At 48.1% G+C, this 24,435-nt stretch overlaps 1 protein-coding gene across 3 annotated transcripts in view; it reads left to right on the forward strand.

Moving 5' to 3' along the window:
* The window catches only part of GBA2 (glucosylceramidase beta 2), a 91,225-nt gene extending 84,461 nt beyond the window's left edge, over positions 1–6,764 (forward strand). For all 3 annotated transcript variants that reach the window (XM_075844442.1, XM_075844462.1, XM_075844453.1), the window contains 3 exons: positions 3,599–3,714; positions 3,812–4,003; positions 5,750–6,764. In XM_075844442.1, the coding sequence (XP_075700557.1) occupies positions 3,599–3,714; positions 3,812–4,003; positions 5,750–5,929 (488 nt within the window). In that variant the 3' untranslated portion in view covers positions 5,930–6,764. The remainder of the gene's footprint in view (positions 1–3,598; positions 3,715–3,811; positions 4,004–5,749) is intronic.
* Positions 6,765–24,435: the final 17,671 nt, after the last annotated feature.

The raw sequence follows: 24,435 nt of genomic DNA on the forward strand, positions 1-24,435 counted from the left end.
TACATGGTGAGGAGGTACTAGTACTCAGTATACTGTCTATAGAGAACAATGATATATACAGTGTTACTACATGGTGAGGAGGTACTAGTACTCAGTATATACTCTATAGAGAACAATGATATATACAGTGTTACTACATGGTGAGGCGGTACTAGTACTCAGTATACTGTCTATAGAGAACAATGATATATAGTGTGTTACTACATGGTGAGGAGGTACTAGTACTCAGTATACTGTCTATATAGAACAATGATATATACAGTGTTACTACATGATGAGGAGGTACTAGTACTCAGTATATACTCTATAGAGAACAATGATATATACAGTGTTACTACATGGTGAGGAGGTACTAGTACTCAGTATACTGTATATAGAGAACAATGATATATACAGGGTTACTACATGGTGAGGAGGTACTAGTACTCAGTATACTGTCTATAGAGAACAATGATATATAGTGTGTTACTACATGGTGAGGCGGTACTAGTACTCCGTATACTCTATAGAGAACAATGATATATACAGTGTTACTACATGGTGAGGAGGTACTAGTACTCAGTATACTGTCTATAGAGAACAATGATATATACAGTGTTACTACATGGTGAGGAGGTACTAGTACTCAGTATACTGTATATAGAGAACAATGATATATACAGGGTTACTACATGGTGAGGAGGTACTAGTACTCAGTATACTGTCTATAGAGAACAATGATATATAGTGTGTTACTACATGGTGAGGCGGTACTAGTACTCCGTATACTCTATAGAGAACAATGATATATACAGTGTTACTACATGGTGAGGAGGTACTAGTACTCAGTATACTGTCTATAGAGAACAATGATATATAGTGTGTTACTACATGGTGAGGCGGTACTAGTACTCAGTATATACTCTATAGAGAACAATGATATATACAGTGTTACTACATGGTGAGGAGGTACTAGTACTCAGTATACTGTCTATAGAGAACAATGATATATACAGTTACTACATGGTGAGGAGGTACTAGTACTCGGTATACTGTATATAGAGAACAATGATATATAGTGTGTTACTACATGGTGAGGAGGTACTAGTACTCAGTATATACTCTATAGAGAACAATGATATATACAGTGTTACTACATGGTGAGGAGGTACTAGTACTCAGTATACTGTATATAGAGAACAATGATATACACAGTGTTACTACATGGTGAGGAGGTACTAGTACTCAGTATACTGTCTATAGAGAACAATGATATATACAGTGTTACTACATGGTGAGGAGGTACTAGTACTCAGTATACTGTCTATAGAGAGCAATGATATATACAGTGTTACTACATGATGAGGAGGTACTAGTACTCAGTATACTCTCTATAGAGAACAATGATATGTACAGTGTTACTACATGGTGAGGAGGTACTAGTACTCAGTATACTGTCTATAGAGAACAATGATATATACAGTGTTACTACATGATGAGGAGGTACTAGTACTCAGTATACTGTCTATAGAGAACAATGATATATACAGTGTTACTACATGGTGAGGAGGTACTAGTATTCCGTATATACTCTATAGAGAACAATGATATATACAGTGTTACTACATGGTGAGGCGGTACTAGTACTCAGTATATACTCTATAGAGAACAATGATATATAGTGTGTTACTACATGGTGAGGCGGTACTAGTACTCAGTATACTGTCTATAGAGAACAATGATATATAGTGTGTTACTACATGGTGAGGAGGTACTAGTACTCAGTATACTCTATAGAGAACAATGATATATACAGTGTTACTACATGATGAGGAGGTACTAGTACTCAGTATATACTCTATAGAGAACAATGATATATACAGTGTTACTACATGGTGAGGAGGTACTAGTACTCAGTATATACTCTATAGAGAACAATGATATATAGTGTGTTACTACATGGTGAGGCGGTACTAGTACTCAGTATACTGTCTATAGAGAACAATGATATATAGTGTGTTACTACATGGTGAGGAGGTACTAGTACTCAGTATATACTCTATAGAGAACAATGATATATACAGTGTTACTACATGGTGAGGAGGTACTAGTACTCAGTATACTGTCTATAGAGAACAATGATATATAGTGTGTTACTACATGGTGAGGCGGTACTAGTACTCAGTATATACTCTATAGAGAACAATGATATATACAGTGTTACTACATGGTGAGGAGGTACTAGTACTCGGTATACTGTCTATAGAGAACAATGATATATACAGTGTTACTACATGGTGAGGCGGTACTAGTACTCAGTATACTGTCTATAGAGAACAATGATATATACAGTTACTACATGGTGAGGAGGTACTAGTACTCGGTATACTGTCTATAGAGAACAATGATATATACAGTGTTACTACATGGTGAGGAGGTACTAGTACTCAGTATACTGTCTATAGAGAGCAATGATATATACAGTGTTACTACATGATGAGGAGGTACTAGTACTCAGTATACTGTCTATAGAGAACAATGATATATACAGTGTTACTACATGGTGAGGAGGTACTAGTACTCAGTATACTGTCTATAGAGAACAATGATATATACAGTGTTACTACATGGTGAGGAGGTACTAGTACTCAGTATATACTCTCTATAGAGAACAATGATATATACAGTGTTACTACATGGTGAGGAGGTACTAGTACTCAGTATACTGTATATAGAGAACAATGATATATACAGTGTTACTACATGGTGAGGAGGTACTAGTACTCAGTATATACTCTATAGAGAACAATGATATATACAGTGTTACTACATGGTGAGGAGGTACTAGTACTCAGTATACTGTCTATAGAGAACAATGATATATACAGTGTTACTACATGGTGAGGAGGTACTAGTACTCAGTATACTGTCTATAGAGAACAATGATATATAGTGTGTTACTACATGGTGAGGCGGTACTAGTACTCAGTATACTCTATAGAGAACAATGATATATACAGTGTTACTACATGATGAGGAGGTACTAGTACTCAGTATATACTCTATAGAGAACAATGATATATACAGTGTTACTACATGATGAGGAGGTACTAGTACTCAGTATACTGTCTATAGAGAACAATGATATATACAGTGTTACTACATGGTGAGGCGGTACTAGTACTCAGTATATACTCTATAGAGAACAATGATATATACAGTGTTACTACATGGTGAGGAGGTACTAGTACTCAGTATATACTCTATAGAGAACAATGATATATACAGTGTTACTACATGGTGAGGCGGTACTAGTACTCAGTATACTGTCTATAGAGAACAATGATATATAGTGTGTTACTACATGGTGAGGCGGTACTAGTACTCAGTATACTGTATATAGAGAACAATGATATATACAGTGTTACTACATGGTGAGGCGGTACTAGTACTCAGTATACTGTATATAGAGAACAATGATATATAGTGTGTTACTACATGGTGAGGCGGTACTAGCACTCAGGATACCCTGCAGTGCTGCGCTTAGTGTTACTACATGGTCAGGGGGTAAATGTACCACATAGCGGGGCAATTATTATTTTTCTCTTTCTGTTCCCAGGAAAATATTACAACTATGACTGTGGGCATCAGTCCTATTATAACAGTGTTATGTCTGACCAGTGTGCCGGGCAGTGGTTCCTGCGAGCGTGTGGCCTGGGCTGTGGGCAGCATGAGGTAGGATCTGGATATTATGGGGAGCTTTGCAGTATTCTTGGGGGGGGGGGGGATGTATTCCCGCTCCTCACTACACAACGTTCTATCTTTCCTCCAGGTCTTTCCCTCCGCTCATGTTCTCAGTTCCTTGAGCACCATCTTTGAATTAAATGTGAAGCAGTTTGCGAATGGTCAGATGGGAGCGGTGAACGGAATGCGTCCAGATGGTACTGTCGACACTTCCAGTGTCCAATCAGATGAGGTCTGGATTGGAGTGGTATACGGATTGGCAGCCACCATGATCCATGAGGTACTACCGCTCATAATCACACTTGTTCTGTCTGTAGAATAGTGAGTGCAGCTCTGGAGTATAATACAGGATATATCTCCGGATCAGTACAGGATAAGTTATGTATGTACACAGTGACTCCACCAGCAGAATAGTGAGTGCAGCTCTGGAGTATAATACAGGATGTAACTCAGGATCAGTACAGGATAAGTAATGTAATATATGTACACAGTGACTCCACCAGCAGAATAGTGAGTGCGGCTCTGGAGTATAATACAGGATATAACTCAGGATCAGTACAGGATAACTAATGTATGTACACAGTGACTCCACCAGCAGAATAGTGAGTGCAGCTCTGGAGTATAATACAGGATATAACTCAGTATCAGTACAGGATAAGTAATGTAATGTATGTACACAGTGACTCCACCAGCAGAATAGTGAGTGCAGCTGTGGAGTATAATACAGGATATAACTCAGGATCAGTACAGGATAACTAATGTATGTACACAGTGACTCCACCAGCAGAATAGTGAGTGCAGCTCTGGAGTATAATACAGGATAAGTAATGTATGTACACAGTGACTCCACCAGCAGAATAGTGAGTGCAGCTCTGGAGTATAATACAGGATATAACTCAGGATCAGTACAGGATAAGTAATGTAATGTATGTACACAGTGACTCCACCAGCAGAATAGTGAGTGCAGCTGTGGAGTATAATACAGGATATAACTCAGGATCAGTACAGGATAAGTAATGTAATGTATGTACACAGTGACTCCACCAGCAGAATAGTGAGTGCAGCTCTGGAGTATAATACAGGATAAGTAATGTAATGTGTGTACACAGTGACTACCAGCAGAATAGTGAGTGCAGCTCTGGAGTATAATACATGATGTAACTCAGGATCAGTACAGGATAAGTAATGTAATGTATGTACACAGTGACTCCACCAGCAGAATAGTGAGTGCAGCTGTGGAGTATAATACAGGATATAACTCAGGATCAGTACAGGATAAGTAATGTAATGTATGTACACAGTGACTCCACCAGCAGAATAGTGAGTGCAGCTCTGGAGTATAATACAGGATAAGTAATGTAATGTGTGTACACAGTGACTACCAGCAGAATAGTGAGTGCAGCTCTGGAGTATAATACATGTTGTAACTCAGGATCAGTGCAGGATAAGTAATGTAATGTATGTACACAGTGACTCTACCAGCAGAATAGTGAGTGCAGCTCTGGAGTATAATACAGGATGTAACTCAGGATCAGTACAGGATAAGTAATGTAATGTATGTACACAGTGACTCCAGCAGAATAGTGAGTGCAGCTCTGGAGTATAATACAGGATCAGTACAGGATAAGTAATGTATGTACACAGTGACTCCACCAGCAGAATAGTGAGTGCAGCTCTGGAGTATAATACAGGATGTAACTCAGGATAAGTAATGTAATGTATGTACACAGTGACTCCACCAGAAGAATAGTGAGTGCAGCTCTGGAGTGTAATACACGATGTAACTCAGGATCAGTACAGGATAAGTAATGTAATATATGTACACAGTGACCACCAGCAGAATAGTGAGTGCAGCTCTGGAGTATAATACAGGATGTAACTCAGGATCAGTACAGGAGTATTATATTGTGTGTTCTAGATCTGCCAGCTATTACGCTCCAGCCTATGCCCCAGTCTATGCCCCTAGAAGTGTTAGCGCCCCCTGGTGGCAGTGAGAAGGCTATCACCCTTTGTTGTCGTATTTCAGGGCCTCGTGGAGGAAGGCTTCCAGACGGCAGAAGGCTGTTACCGGGTGGTGTGGGAGCGGCTGGGAATGTCGTTCCAGACTCCGGAGGCGTACTGTGAGAAGGAGGTGTACCGCTCCCTGGCCTACATGCGTCCCCTCAGTATCTGGGCAATGCAGCTGGCGCTGGGTGGGAAGGTGTGACGATGTCATCAGATAGCGCCACCATCCTGTCCACAGCTGATCCGCATCTCTAGTCTGTATTCATGTCCCACAGTGTGACATTACTTCATCTACCTCCTTATACTGGTCCTCGCCTCCGGGGGCGCTGCTGCAGGGCCAAGCACCGGATCCAGCTGCTGGAGCTCTTGTAGCAATCACTGAAGTAGAGCGGACTCCACCCGGCGTGGACTGTGCTGTAGACTGTCCGGAGCGCTTCACGTCCCGTGTATTATTAATGACTGATCTGTACGAAAAACTTTGTATGAGGCGACCGTTACTGCCAAGAAGCCACAGTGCGACACTACAGGAGTGTCTGCGCCCACCGTACAGGGGACTCGCGGCCTGCGCCCACCGTACAGGGGACTCGCGGCCTGCGCCCACCGTACAGGGGACTCGCGGCCTGCTCCCACCGTACAGGGGACTCGCGGCCTGCTCCCACCGTACAGGGGACTCGCGGCCTGCGCCCACCGTACAGGGGACTCGCGGCCTGCTCCCACCGTACAGGGGACTCGCGGCCTGCTCCCACCGTACAGGGGACTCGCGGCCTGCTCCCACCGTACAGGGGACTCGCGGCCTGCTCCCACCGTACAGGGGACTCGCGGCCTGCTCCCACCGTACAGGGGACTCGCGGCCTGCTCCCACCGTACAGGGGACTCGCGGCCTGCTCCCACCGTACAGGGGACTCGCGGCCTGCTCCCACCGTACAGGGGACTCGCGGCCTGCTCCCACCGTACAGGGGACTCGCGGCCTGCTCCCACCGTACAGGGGACTCGCGGCCTGCTCCCACCGTACAGGGGACTCGCGGCCTGCTCCCACCGTACAGGGGACTCGCGGCCTGCTCCCACCGTACAGGGGACTCGCGGCCTGCTCCCACCGTACAGGGGACTCGCGGCCTGCTCCCACCGTACAGGGGACTCGCGGCCTGCTCCCACCGTACAGGGGACTCGCGGCCTGCTCCCACCGTACAGGGGACTCGCGGCCTGCTCCCACCGTACAGGGGACTCGCGGCCTGCTCCCACCGTACAGGGGACTCGCGGCCTGCTCCCACCGTACAGGGGCCTGGCGGCCTGCTCCCACCGTACAGGGGCCTGGCGGCCTGCTCCCACCGTACAGGGGCCTGGCGGCCTGCTCCCACCGTACAGGGGCCTGGCGGCCTGCTCCCACCGTACAGGGGCCTGGCGGCCTGCTCCCACCGTACAGGGGCCTGGCGGCCTGCTCCCACCGTACAGGGGCCTGGCGGCCTGCTCCCACCGTACAGGGGCCTGGCGGCCTGCTCCCACCGTACAGGGGCCTGGCGGCCTGCTCCCACCGTACAGGGGACTGGCGGCCTGCGCCCACCGTACAGGGGACTGGCGGCCTGCGCCCACCGTACAGGGGACTGGCGGCCTGCTGTATTATGCATCCCTTTCCTGCTGCGCACTACAGTCTCCTCACACTGTATAGGGTGACACTTGTATTATGCTCCTGAGTTACACTTCTGATGATGTATTGGGGTGACATTTGTATTACATCTGGTGTATTGTACATGCCCCTCCTGCTTTACACTACAGTCTACTCACTCTGTGTAAAGGTGGCACTCAAAATCAAGCTCCTGTGATATGCACACCTGCGGTACCATACAGTCTCCTCACAATGTATAAGGGTGACACTCGTATTAAAGCTCCTGTATTATACTATGCACTACAGTCTGCTCAATCTGTATAGAGGAATCAATGCTTCTGTATTAAACATCTCTTTTGCTGTACACTACAGTCTGCTGTCACTGTATAAATGAATCAGTTTCTGAATTATAAATAATACTCCTGCCGTACACTACAGTCTCCTCACACTGTCATACATCCTCTCCTGCTGTACACTACAGTCTCCTCACACTGTCATACATCCTCTCCTGCTGTACACTACAGTCTCCTCACACTGTCATACATCCTCTCCTGCCGTACACTACAGTCTCCTCACACTGTCATACATCCTCTCCTGCCGTACACTACAGTCTCCTCACACTGTCATACATCCTCTCCTGCCGTACACTACAGTCTCCTCACACTGTCATACATCCTCTCCTGCCGTACACTACAGTCTCCTCACACTGTCATACATCCTCTCCTGCCGTACACTACAGTCTCCTCACACTGTCATACATCCTCTCCTGCCGTACACTACAGTCTCCTCACACTGTCATACATCCTCTCCTGCCGTACACTACAGTCTCCTCACACTGTCATACATCCTCTCCTGCCGTACACTACAGTCTCCTCACACTGTCATACATCCTCTCCTGCCGTACACTACAGTCTCCTCACACTGTCATACATCCTCTCCTGCCGTACACTACAGTCTCCTCACACTGTCATACATCCTCTCCTGCCGTACACTACAGTCTCCTCACACTGTCATACATCCTCTCCTGCCGTACACTACAGTCTCCTCACACTGTCATACATCCTCTCCTGCCGTACACTACAGTCTCCTCACACTGTCATACATCCTCTCCTGCCGTACACTACAGTCTCCTCACACTGTCATACATCCTCTCCTGCCGTACACTACAGTCTCCTCACACTGTCATACATCCTCTCCTGCCGTACACTACAGTCTCCTCACACTGTCATACATCCTCTCCTGCCGTACACTACAGTCTCCTCACACTGTCATACATCCTCTCCTGCCGTACACTACAGTCTCCTCACACTGTCATACATCCTCTCCTGCCGTGCACTACAGTCTCCTCACACTGTCATACATCCTCTCCTGCCGTACACTACAGTCTCCTCACACTGTCATACATCCTCTCCTGCTGTACACTACAGTCTCCTCACACTGTCATACATCCTCTCCTGTACACTACAGTCTCCTCACACTGTCATACATCCTCTCCTGCCGTACACTACAGTCTCCTCACACTGTCATACATCCTCTCCTGCCGTACACTACAGTCTCCTCACACTGTCATACATCCTCTCCTGCCGTGCACTACAGTCTCCTCACACTGTCATACATCCTCTCCTGTACACTAGTCTCCTCACACTGTCATACATCCTCTCCTGCCGTACACTAGTCTCCTCACACTGTCATACATCCTCTCCTGCTGTACACTACAGTCTCCTCACACTGTCATACGTCCTCTCCTGCCGTACACTACAGTCTCCTCACACTGTCATACATCCTCTCCTGTACACTACAATCTCCTCACACTGTCATACATCCTCTCCTGCTGTACACTACAGTCTCCTCACACTGTCATACATCCTCTCCTGCCGTACACTACAGTCTCCTCACACTGTCATACATCCTCTCCTGCTGTACACTACAGTCTCCTCACACTGTCATACATCCTCTCCTGTACACTACAGTCTCCTCACACTGTCATACATCCTCTCCTGCCGTACACTACAGTCTCCTCACACTGTCATACGTCCTCTCCTGTACACTACAGTCTCCTCACACTGTCATACATCCTCTCCTGTACACTACAGTCTCCTCACACTGTCATACGTCCTCTCCTGTACACTTGTAGTGTCCCACAGGAGCACTACTATGAAAACTATGTTTGTCTTTATGTGTTGTGTTATGCTGCCATCTACAGGTTCAGAAATGTTATGACATTGTGTTTCAGCCTATGCGGAGTGGTTTTCTATAATGTAACAGAAGCTGGGAGGAGTTAATTAGGGAGTGGTTAGAGTGAGTGAGGGGAGTGGTGAGCTAGGAGTGGATGCAGCAGGAAGCACAGTGAAGGTGCTCCTGAGTTCAGCCATTTTCGGATTACAGAGAAAGACAGGCCTAAAGAGATTTATTGGAATAACAGCTCAAGGAGCCAGAAGAGTCCAGAAAGAGAGACTGAGTAGAGAGATAATAGCACTCCTGCATTTAGCATTGGGCTACACTGATTGAGCTGAATTTGGATGACATATTTGTATTGTACAATCTCCATCTTGAAAAGTAAAAGTGTGCTGCAAGCTCTCCTGATTAACTGCCACCACCGTCTCCTGTCTTCTATTTGCACTCTACACCAAGGGCACCCCAAATAACACCAGACAGGAGTCAGCCACCAAGGGAGTGCCCCGGGGGAAACAACAGTCATCATCATCATCTTGTGCAACCCCCTCATCACTGTGTGTGTGTGTCCCTGGGAGGTGGGAAGGCCTGCAAGGCAAAATACCACCGTGACACAAGACAGAGAGCCCAGTATCCACCAGTTTGGGTTCCTGCATCCCCCGCCACCCACGGGCCACCACATATAATTTTGGCGTCACGAACAGGATCTCTATGGCCTCTGTGCCTTATGAACTAAGTCAGCGCTGATGCGCCACAGCCGGAGCAGAGTTACAGACATTTCGCTACAGCCGGAATAAAAGTTTCCCGCCAAGTCGCCGCCATATTGGAAGTGGCAAGGAACTGCGCAACAGAACCCGCGAAAACAGCGGAGCAGCTAAGAGAAAGCTGGTGAGTGCCTGAATAGGCCAGTAAATGAGATTTAAAGTAAAAAGTGGCAGTTAACAGTGTAGAGACACCGGAAAAGATATCCGGAAAAGAGGCTTAGTGCATAGCCTGAAATTGAACACCCGTTGCTAGGGGTTACTGTAGGACTTATTGCAGAAAATGTCTGATGACGGAGATAACGGCTCTCCAAGCCCCAGTGGGTCACCTCCAACAGCGCAAGTGATGCCACTCACTATGCCCTATTACTTTGGAGCACCATGGCTTCCTCGCTACAAAGGCGAAGTTCATTCCCTGAGGGAATTCAAAGAGAAGATGCTGTCCATGTTCCGTTTGTATCCTGTCTCAACAGACCAGAGGGTTGAGATATTGATAGGACAACTAGAGGGCGCAGCATTAAGAGAAGTGAAATCCTGGCCCAGAACAGAGAAAAAAACTGTGGAACAGATACTGGACCGATTGCGTGCCACATTTGAAGTAAGGACTGTGGCAGAGCTCTAGATGAGATTCTTTGGAAAGAAGCAGCAGCCCGGTGAGTCATTGAGAGACTTTGCTTTATCCCTGCAGGAGGCCCAGCGGGCAATTATGCAAGTAGAACCCTTAGAGGCTGCAGAGGCTGACAAGGCCTTAAGGGAGCAGTTTGTTGAAGGAGCTGCATCTGAAGCTCTTAAAAGTCAGCTCAGAATGTTGGCCTCCCAGAACCCAAGCTGTATCTTCTTGGACTTTAAAGAGCTCGCAATTAGAATCCTGGGGACTGAAGCCGCAGCGGTTCAAGCCAAAGTTTTCCCCTATTCCATAGAGACTCCTACGGAGTCGCAAGTAGATCATCCTACAGCAGCGGGAAGTCAAGTTGCACTAGCTCAGTGTGCTCACATGCAAGCTCAAGATCCAGTTGGTGAACTGAGGGACCAAATTGCTGTCCTCACCAAGAGCCTCAGTAAAATGTGCCAGAAAATGGAAGATATGGAGCAACGCCAGAACGAAAGCCGCCGCTACTCCAGTAACAGGTTCAGTAACCGATCAGAAGGGGGAAGTTACCGGAATTGGGGTAGACGCTCTTCTGACAGATTTGATACCACCGGAAGACCCATTTGTCGTAGGTGTCAAAGAGCTGGCCATATTGAAAGAGAATGTCGTCAGTTAAACGACAATCCCCCGAGGCAGAGGACCGCCCCTCGGGAGGAAGACCAATAGGTCCCACAACACCAGAATGGATTCCCCGGTACATTGGGCAGTGTCCAGTGATTACGATCCACCTAAATGGGATCCCACTGTCGGCCTTACTGGACACTGGCTCTCAAGTCACCACTCTGCAGAGAAGTTGGTTTGAGAAGTACTGGGACCTCGACCAGCTGATACAACCCCCAGACACGTGGCTTAACATTGTAGCCAGTAATGGACAATCGATACCCCATCGGGGCTACTGGGAACCCACGATCCAGATGGGAGAAACTGAACTGCCCCAGCAAGGCGTAATTGTAGTGAACGTCTGGGATGATGACTTTCCACCAGTGGTGCTGGGCATGAATGTTCTTAGGAATTGCTATGAAGAGATGCTAGATGCCCTACACCGAGCACTTTCTACAGTCCCTGTCTCCAATCAAAATGCAATTCAGCATGCTATCCGTCTCTTGAATGCCCAACAGAGGTTCACGAATGAAAAGGGTGAGATCTGCCGTGCCCGCATCATGGACTCACAACCAGTGACTCTGGAACCAGAGACGGAAACCATTCTGTGGTGTCGAGCTCGTCCAGGTTTGCAAGGTCAAGATTACCAGGCCCTTGTGGAACCTCTTCTTCTGGAAGATCATCCGACCGTGCTAGCAGCCAGAAGTCTAGTGACTGTTTCTAATGGGAGGGTACCTATTCGCCTCCTGAACATTGGTGATACGGCTGTGGTACTGAGTAAATACCGTCCAGTTGCTAAGCTCTCACAGGTCTTCTTCCAAGATGTCTGGAGCCCTGAGACTACAGTGTTCCAGCAAGCTACCCAGAATCAAGTTACCCCTGAGATGACAACAAAACCCTGGTGGACCGAGATCCATGTTGGCGATGCTAATACTACCGAAGAGGAGATCGAAGGAGCCCTGATGGTGGCCAAAGACAATCAACAAGCCTTCAGTAAACATCCTATGGATTTTGGGAAGGCTACTATCATTGAGCACACCATCCCTACAGGCGTCCATCCACCCATCAAAGAAAGGTACCGTCCCCTTCCACCAGCCATGTACCAGCCAGTGAAGAAAATGATTCGGGAAATGAAGGACGCAGATGTGATTCGGGAGAGCTACAGTCCATGGGCTGCACCCCTAGTCCTGGTGAAAAAGAAGGATGGCAACATTAGATTCTGCGTGGACTACCGCAAAATCAATAATATCACTCACAAGGATGCGTATCCCCTGCCACGCATTGAAGAATCCCTGACTGCTTTGGGGTCTGCTGCCTACTTCTCAACTCTGGATTTGACCAGCGGGTATTGGCAGGTACCTATGGCTCCCGAAGATAGGGAAAAGACTGCTTTCACTACTCCCATGGGGTTGTTCGAGTTTAATTGTATGCCCTTTGGGCTATGCAATGCCCCAGGAACCTTCCAGAGGCTGATGGAACGCTGCCTGGGTCACCAAAACTTCGAGACCGTCCTCTTGTACCTGGACGACGTAATCATCTACTCAAAGACTTATGAGGAACACCTACAGCACCTGGCAGAAGTCCTCAAAACCCTCATCAAATATGGCCTGAAAGTGAAACCCTCCAAGTGTCATCTCCTGAAGCCGGAAGTCCATTACTTAGGCCATGTCGTGAGTGCAGAAGGAGTGGTTCCTGATCCAGGCAAAGTAGCAGCAGTAAAGAGCTGGCCAGCCCCTACCACAGTCAAGGAGGTGAGAAGTTTCTTGGGATTTGCAGGGTATTATAGACGGTTCATCCCACACTTTGCCCAGATTGCAGAACCCCTCCAGGGATTGTTGAGAGGTCACTCCAAGGAAGCTATGAAGAGAAGGATCCCGATTGAGTGGGCTGAAGCCCATGAAGCCGCTTTCCAGAAGCTGAAGCAGCTGTTAACCGAACCACCTATCCTGGGATATCCTGACTACAACCAACCCTTTAGGCTGTATACTGATGCCAGCCAGAAGGGATTGGGGGCCGTCCTGTCGCAGGTACAGGACCAGAAAGAGAGAGTCATCGCTTATGCCAGCAGAGGTCTTCGAGGCGCTGAACGGAACGACCAGAATTATAGTTCCTTTAAGCTGGAATTCCTGGCCCTTGTGTGGGCAGTGACCGAAAAATTTAAAGATTACCTGGCTGCAACACCCTTCATCGTCTTCACGGATAATAATCCGCTGGCCCACTTGGATACAGCGCGACTGGGAGCTCTTGAACAGCGATGGGCATCCAGACTGGCGAATTATCAGTTTGTGATCAAGTACCGGACTGGTGCGTCCAACGTGAATGCCGATGCCTTATCCCGTTTGCCTGTGGGTGAAGAACCGGTCCGATGTAATGATGAATGGGAAGAGGTAGAGATGCCTACATTCTATGCCCAGTTTGCAACCCAGAATTCGGTGATCGCTCAGAGGAAGCGAAACGAACATCCGCAACCAAATGTTCCTGACTGCTCCCAAGATTCCAGACAGTGGGCTAGATTCCAACGGGAGAGTAGAAACCTACAGGAATTGCAGACTTCCCTTCTTCAGAAGAGGACTCCGGACCGAATACGTAGAGGTCAAGCTGATCAGGAATTAATTTGTCTATGGAGACTGAGGAATCGACTTTTCGTGTCCAGAGGTCTACTACAGAGGACTGCCCTGGATCCAGTAACGGGTGAGCGTCTACATCAAATTGTGGTACCCCGGCGAGATTCCAAATCCATCTTGGAAGCCTACCATGACAGATCGGGACACTTTGGGGTTCATAAAACGGAAGATACCATACGCCGACGATTTTACTGGATTGGCATGAGAGACGACATAGAGAAGTGGTGCCGAGAATGTCCCAACTGTGCTCAGAGCCGAGGAGAGCGTCATGACCAGAGAGCCCCACTTCACCCCATCATCAGTCATAGACCGCTGGAACTGGTAGCCATTGACCATGTCAAGTTTGAACCAAGCCGCACTGGGTATACTTATGCTATAACTATAATTGACCACTATACGAAGTTCGTGGTAGCTATGCCAGTGAAAGACCTGACTGCCAAGACCACCGCTGCCATCTTTTGGAAGAATTTCGTACTCCCCTATGGCTGTCCGGACAAGATCCTGACTGATCGTGGTTCCGCATTTGAGTCTCAACTGTTCCACGAGTTGTGTTCCCTCTATGGCTGTCAGAAGCTGAGAACTACCGCTTATCATCCACAAGGTAATGGCTTATGTGAAAAGATGAACCAGACTCTTATTGGGATGTTAAGAACTGTTCCGTCCCAGAAGAGGGCTGATTGGCCGACTCTCCTGCCAGAATTGGTGTACCTGTATAACAACACTGTGCACTGCTCCACAGGGTACACTCCTTACTATCTCCTGTTTGGCCGTCAGGGCAAATTGCCTTCGGACTTGGCCATGGATGTCGAAGTTCCAGATACTATCAACCCCCTGCCAAACACAGAGTGGGTGAGTGATCACCAGCGTCGCCTGGCTGAAGCCAACGAGATTGTGGAAAGAAGGATGGAAGATGCTCGTCAAAGGCAACAAGCAGGTTTTGATCAAAAGGCCGAAGCAGAACCCTTCCAAATTGGAGACCGTGTGTGGCTGAAAAACAACCATCGTTCAAGTAAGTTGGACAGCAAGTGGCAGAAAGAACCATACACAATTAAGTCCATCCCGCACCCTGGGACTGATGTTTATGAGATTGTGCGCGAAGGCCGAGATTCCCAAGTCGTCCACCGTAATCGTCTCAAGCTCTGCCTAAAGGAAGAGGTACCAGCAGAACCACAGACAACTGAGAAATCTCCTGCAGCTGAACCGCTACCGCCAACAACTAGTATGTCCCCTCTTGATTGGCTGTTCCAACCTTGGCTGTCTATTTTTGTTCCAAGAACTGTTCTTGATCCCGGCGAGGACCAAGTGACCTCGTCATCCGAGTTCCGGCCTGGTCCAGAGGAATCCAGGGACCCTGAAATTGCTATAGAGGAGCCCCTGAGGAGATCTGATAGAGCTACCCGAGGTAAGATGCCAGCTCGATATCAAGATTGAACTGTTGAATCTGAGACTTCATTTTTGGATTATCCTTCACCAGAGACAGTGTATTGTTTGCATCCCAATTGGGTAACAAGCCCTTCATTTTCCCCAGTTCATATGACAAGGACTCTTGGACATTTTCCCTGTTCAGCATTATATCCTCACATTCCTCAGAGACTGTATGGACTCTTAGTTTATTATTGCAATTGTGATTAACCTTTGTTTTAGGTTAACCTGCCGCCTGGAGAGTCGGACGCCGAGGACGGCTTTATTTAAAGAGGGGGTGTATGTAGTGTCCCACAGGAGCACTACTATGAAAACTATGTTTGTCTTCATGTGTTGTGTTATGCTGCCATCTACAGGTCCAGAAATGTTATGACATTGTGTTTCAGCCTATGCGGAGTGGTTTTCTATAATGTAACAGAAGCTGGGAGGAGTTAATTAGGGAGTGGTTAGAGTGAGTGAGGGCAGTGGTGAGCTAGGAGGGGATGCAGCAGGAGGCACAGGGAAGGTGCTCCTGAGTTCAGCCATTTTCGGATTACAGAGAAAGACAGGCCTAAAGAGATTTATTGGAATAACAGCTCAAGGAGCCAGAAGAGTCCAGAAAGAGAGACTGTGAGTAGAGAGATAATAGCACTCCTGCATTTAGCATTGGGCTACACTGATTGAGCTGAATTTGGATGACATATTTGTATTGTACAATCTCCATCTTGAAAAGTAAAAGTGTGCTGCAAGCTCTCCTGATTAACTGCCACCACCGTCTCCTGTCTTCTATTTGCACTCTACACCAAGGGCACCCCAAATAACACCAGACAGGAGTCAGCCACCAAGGGAGTGCCCCGGGGGAAACAACAGTCATCATCATCATCTTGTGCAACCCCCTCATCACTGTGTGTGTGTGTCCCTGGGAGGTGGGAAGGCCTGCAAGGCAAAATACCACCGTGACACAAGACAGAGAGCCCAGTATCCACCAGTTTGGGTTCCTGCATCCCCCGCCACCCACGGGCCACCACACACTACAGTCTCCTCACACAGTCATACATCCTCTCCTGCCGTACACTACAGTCTCCTCACACTGTCATACATCTTCTCCTGCCGTGCACTACAGTCTCCTCACACTGTTATACATCCTCTCCTGCCGTACACTACAGTCTCCTCACACTGTCATACATCCTCTCCTGCTGTACACTAGTCTCCTCACACTGTCATACATCCTCTCCTGCCGTACACTACAGTCTCCTCACACTGTCATACATCCTCTCCTGCCGTACACTACAGTCTCCTCACACTGTCATACGTCCTCTCCTGTACACTACAGTCTCCTCACACAGTCATACATCCTCTCCTGCTGTACACTACAGTCTCCTCACACTGTCATACATCCTCTCCTGCTGTACACTACAGTCTCCTCACACTGTCATACATCCTCTCCTGCCGTACACTACAGTCTCCTCACACTGTCATACATCCTCTCCTGCCGTACACTACAGTCTCCTCACACTGTCATACATCCTCTCCTGCCGTACACTACAGTCTCCTCACACTGTCATACATCCTCTCCTGCCGTACACTACAGTCTCCTCACACTGTCATACATCCTCTCCTGCTGTACACTACAGTCTCCTCACACTGTCATACATCCTCTCCTGCCGTACACTACAGTCTCCTCACACTGTCATACATCCTCTCCTGCTGTACACTACAGTCTCCTCACACTGTCATACATCCTCTCCTGCCGTACACTACAGTCTCCTCACACTGTCATACATCCTCTCCTGTACACTACAGTCTCCTCACACTGTCATACATCCTCTCCTGCTGTACACTACAGTCTCCTCACACTGTCATACATCCTCTCCTGCTGTACACTACAGTCTCCTCACACTGTCATACATCCTCTCCTGCCGTACACTACAGTCTCCTCACACTGTCATACATCCTCTCCTGCCGTACACTACAGTCTCCTCACACTGTCATACATCCTCTCCTGCCGTACACTACAGTCTCCTCACACTGTCATACATCCTCTCCTGCCGTACACTAGTCTCCTCACACTGTCATACATCCTCTCCTGCCGTACACTACAGTCTCCTCACACTGTCATACATCCTCTCCTGCCGTGCACTACAGTCTCCTCACTGTCATACGTCCTCTCCTGTACACTACAGTCTCCTCACACTGTCATACATCCTCTCCTGCTGTACACTACAGTCTCCTCACACTGTCATACATCCTCTCCTGCCGTACACTACAGTCTCCTCACACTGTCATACATCCTCTCCTGCTGTACACTACAGTCTCCTCACACTGTCATACATCCTCTCCTGCCGTACACTACAGTCTCCTCACACTGTCATACATCCTCTCCTGCCGTACACTACAGTCTCCTCACACTGTCATACATCCTCTCCTGCTGTACACTACAGTCTCCTCACACTGTCATACATCCTCTCCTGCTGTACACTACAGTCTCCTCACACTGTCATACATCCTCTCCTGCTGTACACTACAGTCTCCTCACACTGTCATACATCCTCTCCTGTACACTACAGTCTCCTCACACTGTCATACATCCTCTCCTGCTGTACACTACAGTCTCCTCACACTGTCATACATCCTCTCCTGCTGTACACTACAGTCTCCTCACACTGTCATACATCCTCTCCTGCCGTACACTAGTCTCCTCACACTGTCATACATCCTCTCCTGCCGTACACTACAGTCTCCTCACACTGTCATACATCCTCTCCTGCCTTACACTACAGTCTCCTCACACTATCATACATCCTCTCCTGTACACTACAGTCTCCTCACACTGTCATACATCCTCTCCTGCCGTACACTACAGTCTCCTCACACTGTCATACATCCTCTCCTGTACACTACAGTCTCCTCACACTGTCATACATCCTCTCCTGCCGTACACTACAGTCTCCTCACACTGTCATACATCCTCTCCTGTACACTACAGTCTCCTCACACTGTCATACATCCTCTCCTGCCATACACTACAGTCTCCTCACACTGTCATACATCCTCTCCTGCCGTACACTACAGTCTCCTCACACTGTCATACATCCTCTCCTGCCGTACACTACAGTCTCCTCACACTGTCATACATCCTCTCCTGTACACTAGTCTCCTCACACTGTCATACATCCTCTCCTGCCGTACACTACAGTCTCCTCACACTGTCATACATCCTCTCCTGCCGTACACTACAGTCTCCTCACACTGTCATACATCCTCTCCTGTACACTACAGTCTCCTCACACTGTCATACATCCTCTCCTGTACACTACAGTCTCCTCACACTGTCATACATCCTCTCCTGTACACTAGTCTCCTCACACTGTCATACATCCTCTCCTGCTGTACACTACAGTCTCCTCACACTGTCATACATCCTCTCCTGTACACTACAGTCTCCTCACACTGTCATACATCCTCTCCTGCTGTACACTACAGTCTCCTCACACTGTCATACATCCTCTCCTGCTGTACACTACAGTCTCCTCACACTGTCATACAGCCTCTCCTGCTGTACACTACAGTCTCCTCACACTGTCATACATCCTCTCCTGCCGTACACTACAGTCTCCTCACACTGTCATACATCCTCTCCTGCTGTACACTAGTCTCCTCACACTGTCATACATCCTCTCCTGCCGTACACTACAGTCTCCTCACACTGTCATACATCCTCTCCTGCTGTACACTACAGTCTCCTCACACTGTCATACATCCTCTCCTGCTGTACACTAGTCTCCTCACACTGTCATACATCCTCTCCTGCCGTACACTACAGTCTCCTCACACTGTCATACATCCTCTCCTGCTGTACACTACAGTCTCCTCACACTGTCATACATCCTCTCCTGCCGTACACTAGTCTCCTCACACTGTCATACATCCTCTCCTGCCGTACACTACAGTCTCCTCACACTGTCATACATCCTCTCCTGTACACTACAGTCTCCTCACACTGTCATACATCCTCTCCTGCTGTACACTACAGTCTCCTCACACTGTCATACATCCTCTCCTGCTGTACACTACAGTCTCCTCACACTGTCATACATCCTCTCCTGTACACTACAGTCTCCTCACACTGTCATACATCCTCTCCTGCTGTACACTACAGTCTCCTCACACTGTCATACAGCCTCTCCTGCTGTACACTACACTCTCCTCACACTGTCATACATCCTCTCCTGCCGTACACTACAGTCTCCTCACACTGTCATACATCCTCTCCTGCTGTACACTAGTCTCCTCACACTGTCATACATCCTCTCCTGCCGTACACTACAGTCTCCTCACACTGTCATACATCCTCTCCTGCTGTACACTACAGTCTCCTCACACTGTCATACATCCTCTCCTGCTGTACACTAGTCTCCTCACACTGTCATACATCCTCTCCTGCCGTACACTACAGTCTCCTCACACTGTCATACATCCTCTCCTGCTGTACACTACAGTCTCCTCACACTGTCATACATCCTCTCCTGCCGTACACTAGTCTCCTCACACTGTCATACATCCTCTCCTGCCGTACACTACAGTCTCCTCACACTGTCATACATCCTCTCCTGTACACTACAGTCTCCTCACACTGTCATACATCCTCTCCTGCTGTACACTACAGTCTCCTCACACTGTCATACATCCTCTCCTGCTGTACACTACAGTCTCCTCACACTGTCATACATCCTCTCCTGCCGTACACTAGTCTCCTCACACTGTCATACATCCTCTCCTGTACACTACAGTCTCCTCACACTGTCATACATCCTCTCCTGCTGTACACTACAGTCTCCTCACACTGTCATACATCCTCTCCTGCTGTACACTACAGTCTCCTCACACTGTCATACATCCTCTCCTGCCGTACACTACAGTCTCCTCACACTGTCATACATCCTCTCCTGCCGTACACTACAGTCTCCTCACACTGTCATACATCCTCTCCTGCCGTACACTACAGTCTCCTCACACTGTCATACATTCTCTCCTGTACACTACAGTCTCCTCACACTGTCATACATCCTCTCCTGTACACTACAGTCTCCTCACACTGTCATACATCCTCTCCTGCCGTACACTAGTCTCCTCACACTGTTATACATCCTCTCCTGCCGTACACTACAGTCTCCTCACACTGTCATACATCCTCTCCTGCCGTACACTACAGTCTCCTCACACTGTCATACGTCCTCTCCTGTACACTACAGTCTCCTCACACAGTCATACATCCTCTCCTGCCGTACACTACAGTCTCCTCACACTGTCATACATCTTCTCCTGCCGTGCACTACAGTCTCCTCACACTGTCATACATCCTCTCCTGTACACTACAGTCTCCTCACACTGTCATACATCCTCTCCTGCCGTACACTACAGTCTCCTCACACTGTCATACATCCTCTCCTGCCGTACACTACAGTCTCCTCACACTGTCATACATCCTCTCCTGCTGTACACTAGTCTCCTCACACTGTCATACATCCTCTCCTGTACACTACAGTCTCCTCACACTGTCATACATCCTCTCCTGTACACTACAGTCTCCTCACACTGTCATACATCCTCTCCTGCCGTACACTACAGTCTCCTCACACTGTCATACATCCTCTCCTGCCGTACACTAGTCTCCTCACACAGTCATACATCCTCTCCTGCCGTACACCAGTCTCCTCACACTGTCATACATCCTCTCCTGCTGTACACTACAGTCTCCTCACACTGTCATACATCCTCTCCTGCCGTACACTACAGTCTCCTCACACTGTCATACATCCTCTCCTGCCGTACACTACAGTCTCCTCACACTGTCATACATCCTCTCCTGTACACTACAGTCTCCTCACACTGTCATACATCCTCTCCTGTACACTACAGTCTCCTCACACTGTCATACATCCTCTCCTGCCGTACACTACAGTCTCCTCACACTGTCATACATCCTCTCCTGCCGTACACTACAGTCTCCTCACACTGTCATACATCCTCTCCTGCTGTACACTACAGTCTCCTCACACTGTCATACATCCTCTCCTGCCGTACACTACAGTCTCCTCACACTATCATACATCCTCTCCTGCTGTACACTACAGTCTCCTCACACTGTCATACATCCTCTCCTGCCGTACACTAGTCTCCTCACACTGTCATACATCCTCTCCTGCTGTACACTACAGTCTCCTCACACTGTCATACATCCTCTCCTGCTGTACACTACAGTCTCCTCACACTGTCATACATCCTCTCCTGCCGTACACTACAGTCTCCTCACACTGTCATACATCCTCTCCTGCCGTACACTACAGTCTCCTCACACTGTCATACATCCTCTCCTGCTGTACACTACACTCTCCTCACACTGTCATACATCCTCTCCTGTACACTACAGTCTCCTCACACTGTCATACATCCTCTCCTGCTGTACACTACAGTCTCCTCACACTGTCATACATCCTCTCCTGCCGTACACTACAGTCTCCTCACACTGTCATACATCCTCTCCTGCCGTACACTACAGTCTCCTCACACTATCATACATCCTCTCCTGCCGTACACTACAGTCTCCTCACACTGTCATACATCCTCTCCTGCCGTACACTACAGTCTCCTCACACTGTCATACATCCTCTCCTGCTGTACACTACAGTCTCCTCACACTATCATACATCCTCTCCTGCTGTACACTACAGTCTCCTCACACTGTTATACATCCTCTCCTGCCGTACACTACAGTCTCCTCACACTGTCATACATCCTCTCCTGCCGTACACTACAGTCTCCTCACACTGTCATACATCCTCTCCTGCCGTACACTACAGTCTCCTCACACTGTCATACATCCTCTCCTGCTGTACACTACAGTCTCCTCACACTGTCATACATCCTCTCCTGTACACTACAGTCTCCTCACACTGTCATACATCCTCTCCTGCCGTACACTACAGTCTCCACACTGTCATACATCCTCTCCTGTACACTACAGTCTCCTCACACTATCATACATCCTCTCCTGCTGTACACTACAGTCTCCTCACACTGTCATACATCCTCTCCTGCCGTACACTACAGTCTCCTCACACTGTCATACATCCTCTCCTGTACACTACAGTCTCCTCACACTGTCATACATCCTCTCCTGCTGTACACTACAGTCTCCTCACACTGTCATACGTCCTCTCCTGCCGTACACTACAGTCTCCTCACACTGTCATACGTCCTCTCCTGCCGTACACTACAGTCTCCACACTGTCATACATCCTCTCCTGCCGTACACTACAGTCTCCTCACACTGTCATACATCCTCTCCTGTACACTACAGTCTCCTCACACTGTCATACATCCTCTCCTGCTGTACACTACAGTCTCCTCACACTGTCATACATCCTCTCCTGCTGTACACTACAGTCTCCTCACACTGTCATACATCCTCTCCTGCTGTACACTACAGTCTCCTCACACTGTCATACATCCTCTCCTGCCGTACACTACAGTCTCCTCACACTGTCATACATCCTCTCCTGCCGTACACTAGTCTCCTCACACTGTTATACATCCTCTCCTGCCGTACACTACAGTCTCCTCACACTGTCATACATCCTCTCCTGCCGTACACTACAGTCTCCTCACACTGTCATACATCCTCTCCTGCCGTACACTACAGTCTCCTCACACTGTCATACATCCTCTCCTGTACACTACAGTCTCCTCACACTGTCATACATCCTCTCCTGTACACTACAGTCTCCTCACACTGTCATACATCCTCTCCTGTACACTACAGTCTCCTCACACTGTCATACATCCTCTCCTGCCGTACACTACAGTCTCCTCACACTGTCATACATCCTCTCCTGCCGTACACTACAGTCTCCTCACACTGTCATACATCCTCTCCTGCCGTACACTACAGTCTCCTCACACTGTCATACATCCTCTCCTGCCGTACACTACAGTCTCCTCACACTGTCATACATCCTCTCCTGCCGTACACTACAGTCTCCTCACACTATCATACATCCTCTCCTGCTGTACACTACAGTCTCCTCACACTGTCATACATCCTCTCCTGCTGTACACTACAGTCTCCTCACACTGTCATACATCCTCTCCTGCCTTACACTACAGTCTCCTCACACTGTTATACATCCTCCCCTGCTGTACACTACAGTCTCCTCACACTGTCATACATCCTCTCCTGCCGTACACTACAGTCTCCTCACACTATCATACATCCTCTCCTGCTGTACACTAGTCTCCTCACACTGTCATACATCCTCTCCTGCTGTACACTACAGTCTCCTCACACAGTCATACATCCTCTCCTGCCGTACACTACAGTCTCCTCACACTGTCATACATCCTCTCCTGCTGTACACTAGTCTCCTCACACTGTCATACATCCTCTCCTGCTGTACACTACAATCTCCTCACACTGTCATACATCCTCTCCTGCCGTACACTACAGTCTCCTCACACTGTCATACATCCTCTCCTGCCGTACACTACAGTCTCCTCACACTGTCATACATCCTCTCCTGCTGTACACTACAGTCTCCTCACACTGTCATACATCCTCTCCTGCCGTACACTACAGTCTCCTCACACTGTCATACATCCTCTCCTGCCGTACACTACAGTCTCCTCACACTGTCATACATCCTCTCCTGCCGTACACTACAGTCTCCTCACACTGTCATACATCCTCTCCTGTACACTACAGTCTCCTCACACTGTCATACATCCTCTCCTGCCGTACACTACAGTCTCCACACTGTCATACATCCTCTCCTGTACACTACAGTCTCCTCACACTGTCATACATCCTCTCCTGCCGTACACTACAGTCTCCTCACACTGTCA

The sequence above is a fragment of the Rhinoderma darwinii genome, chromosome 1, assembly GCF_050947455.1.
Source record: "Rhinoderma darwinii isolate aRhiDar2 chromosome 1, aRhiDar2.hap1, whole genome shotgun sequence".
In the NCBI taxonomy this organism is placed as follows: Eukaryota; Metazoa; Chordata; class Amphibia; order Anura; family Rhinodermatidae; genus Rhinoderma; species Rhinoderma darwinii.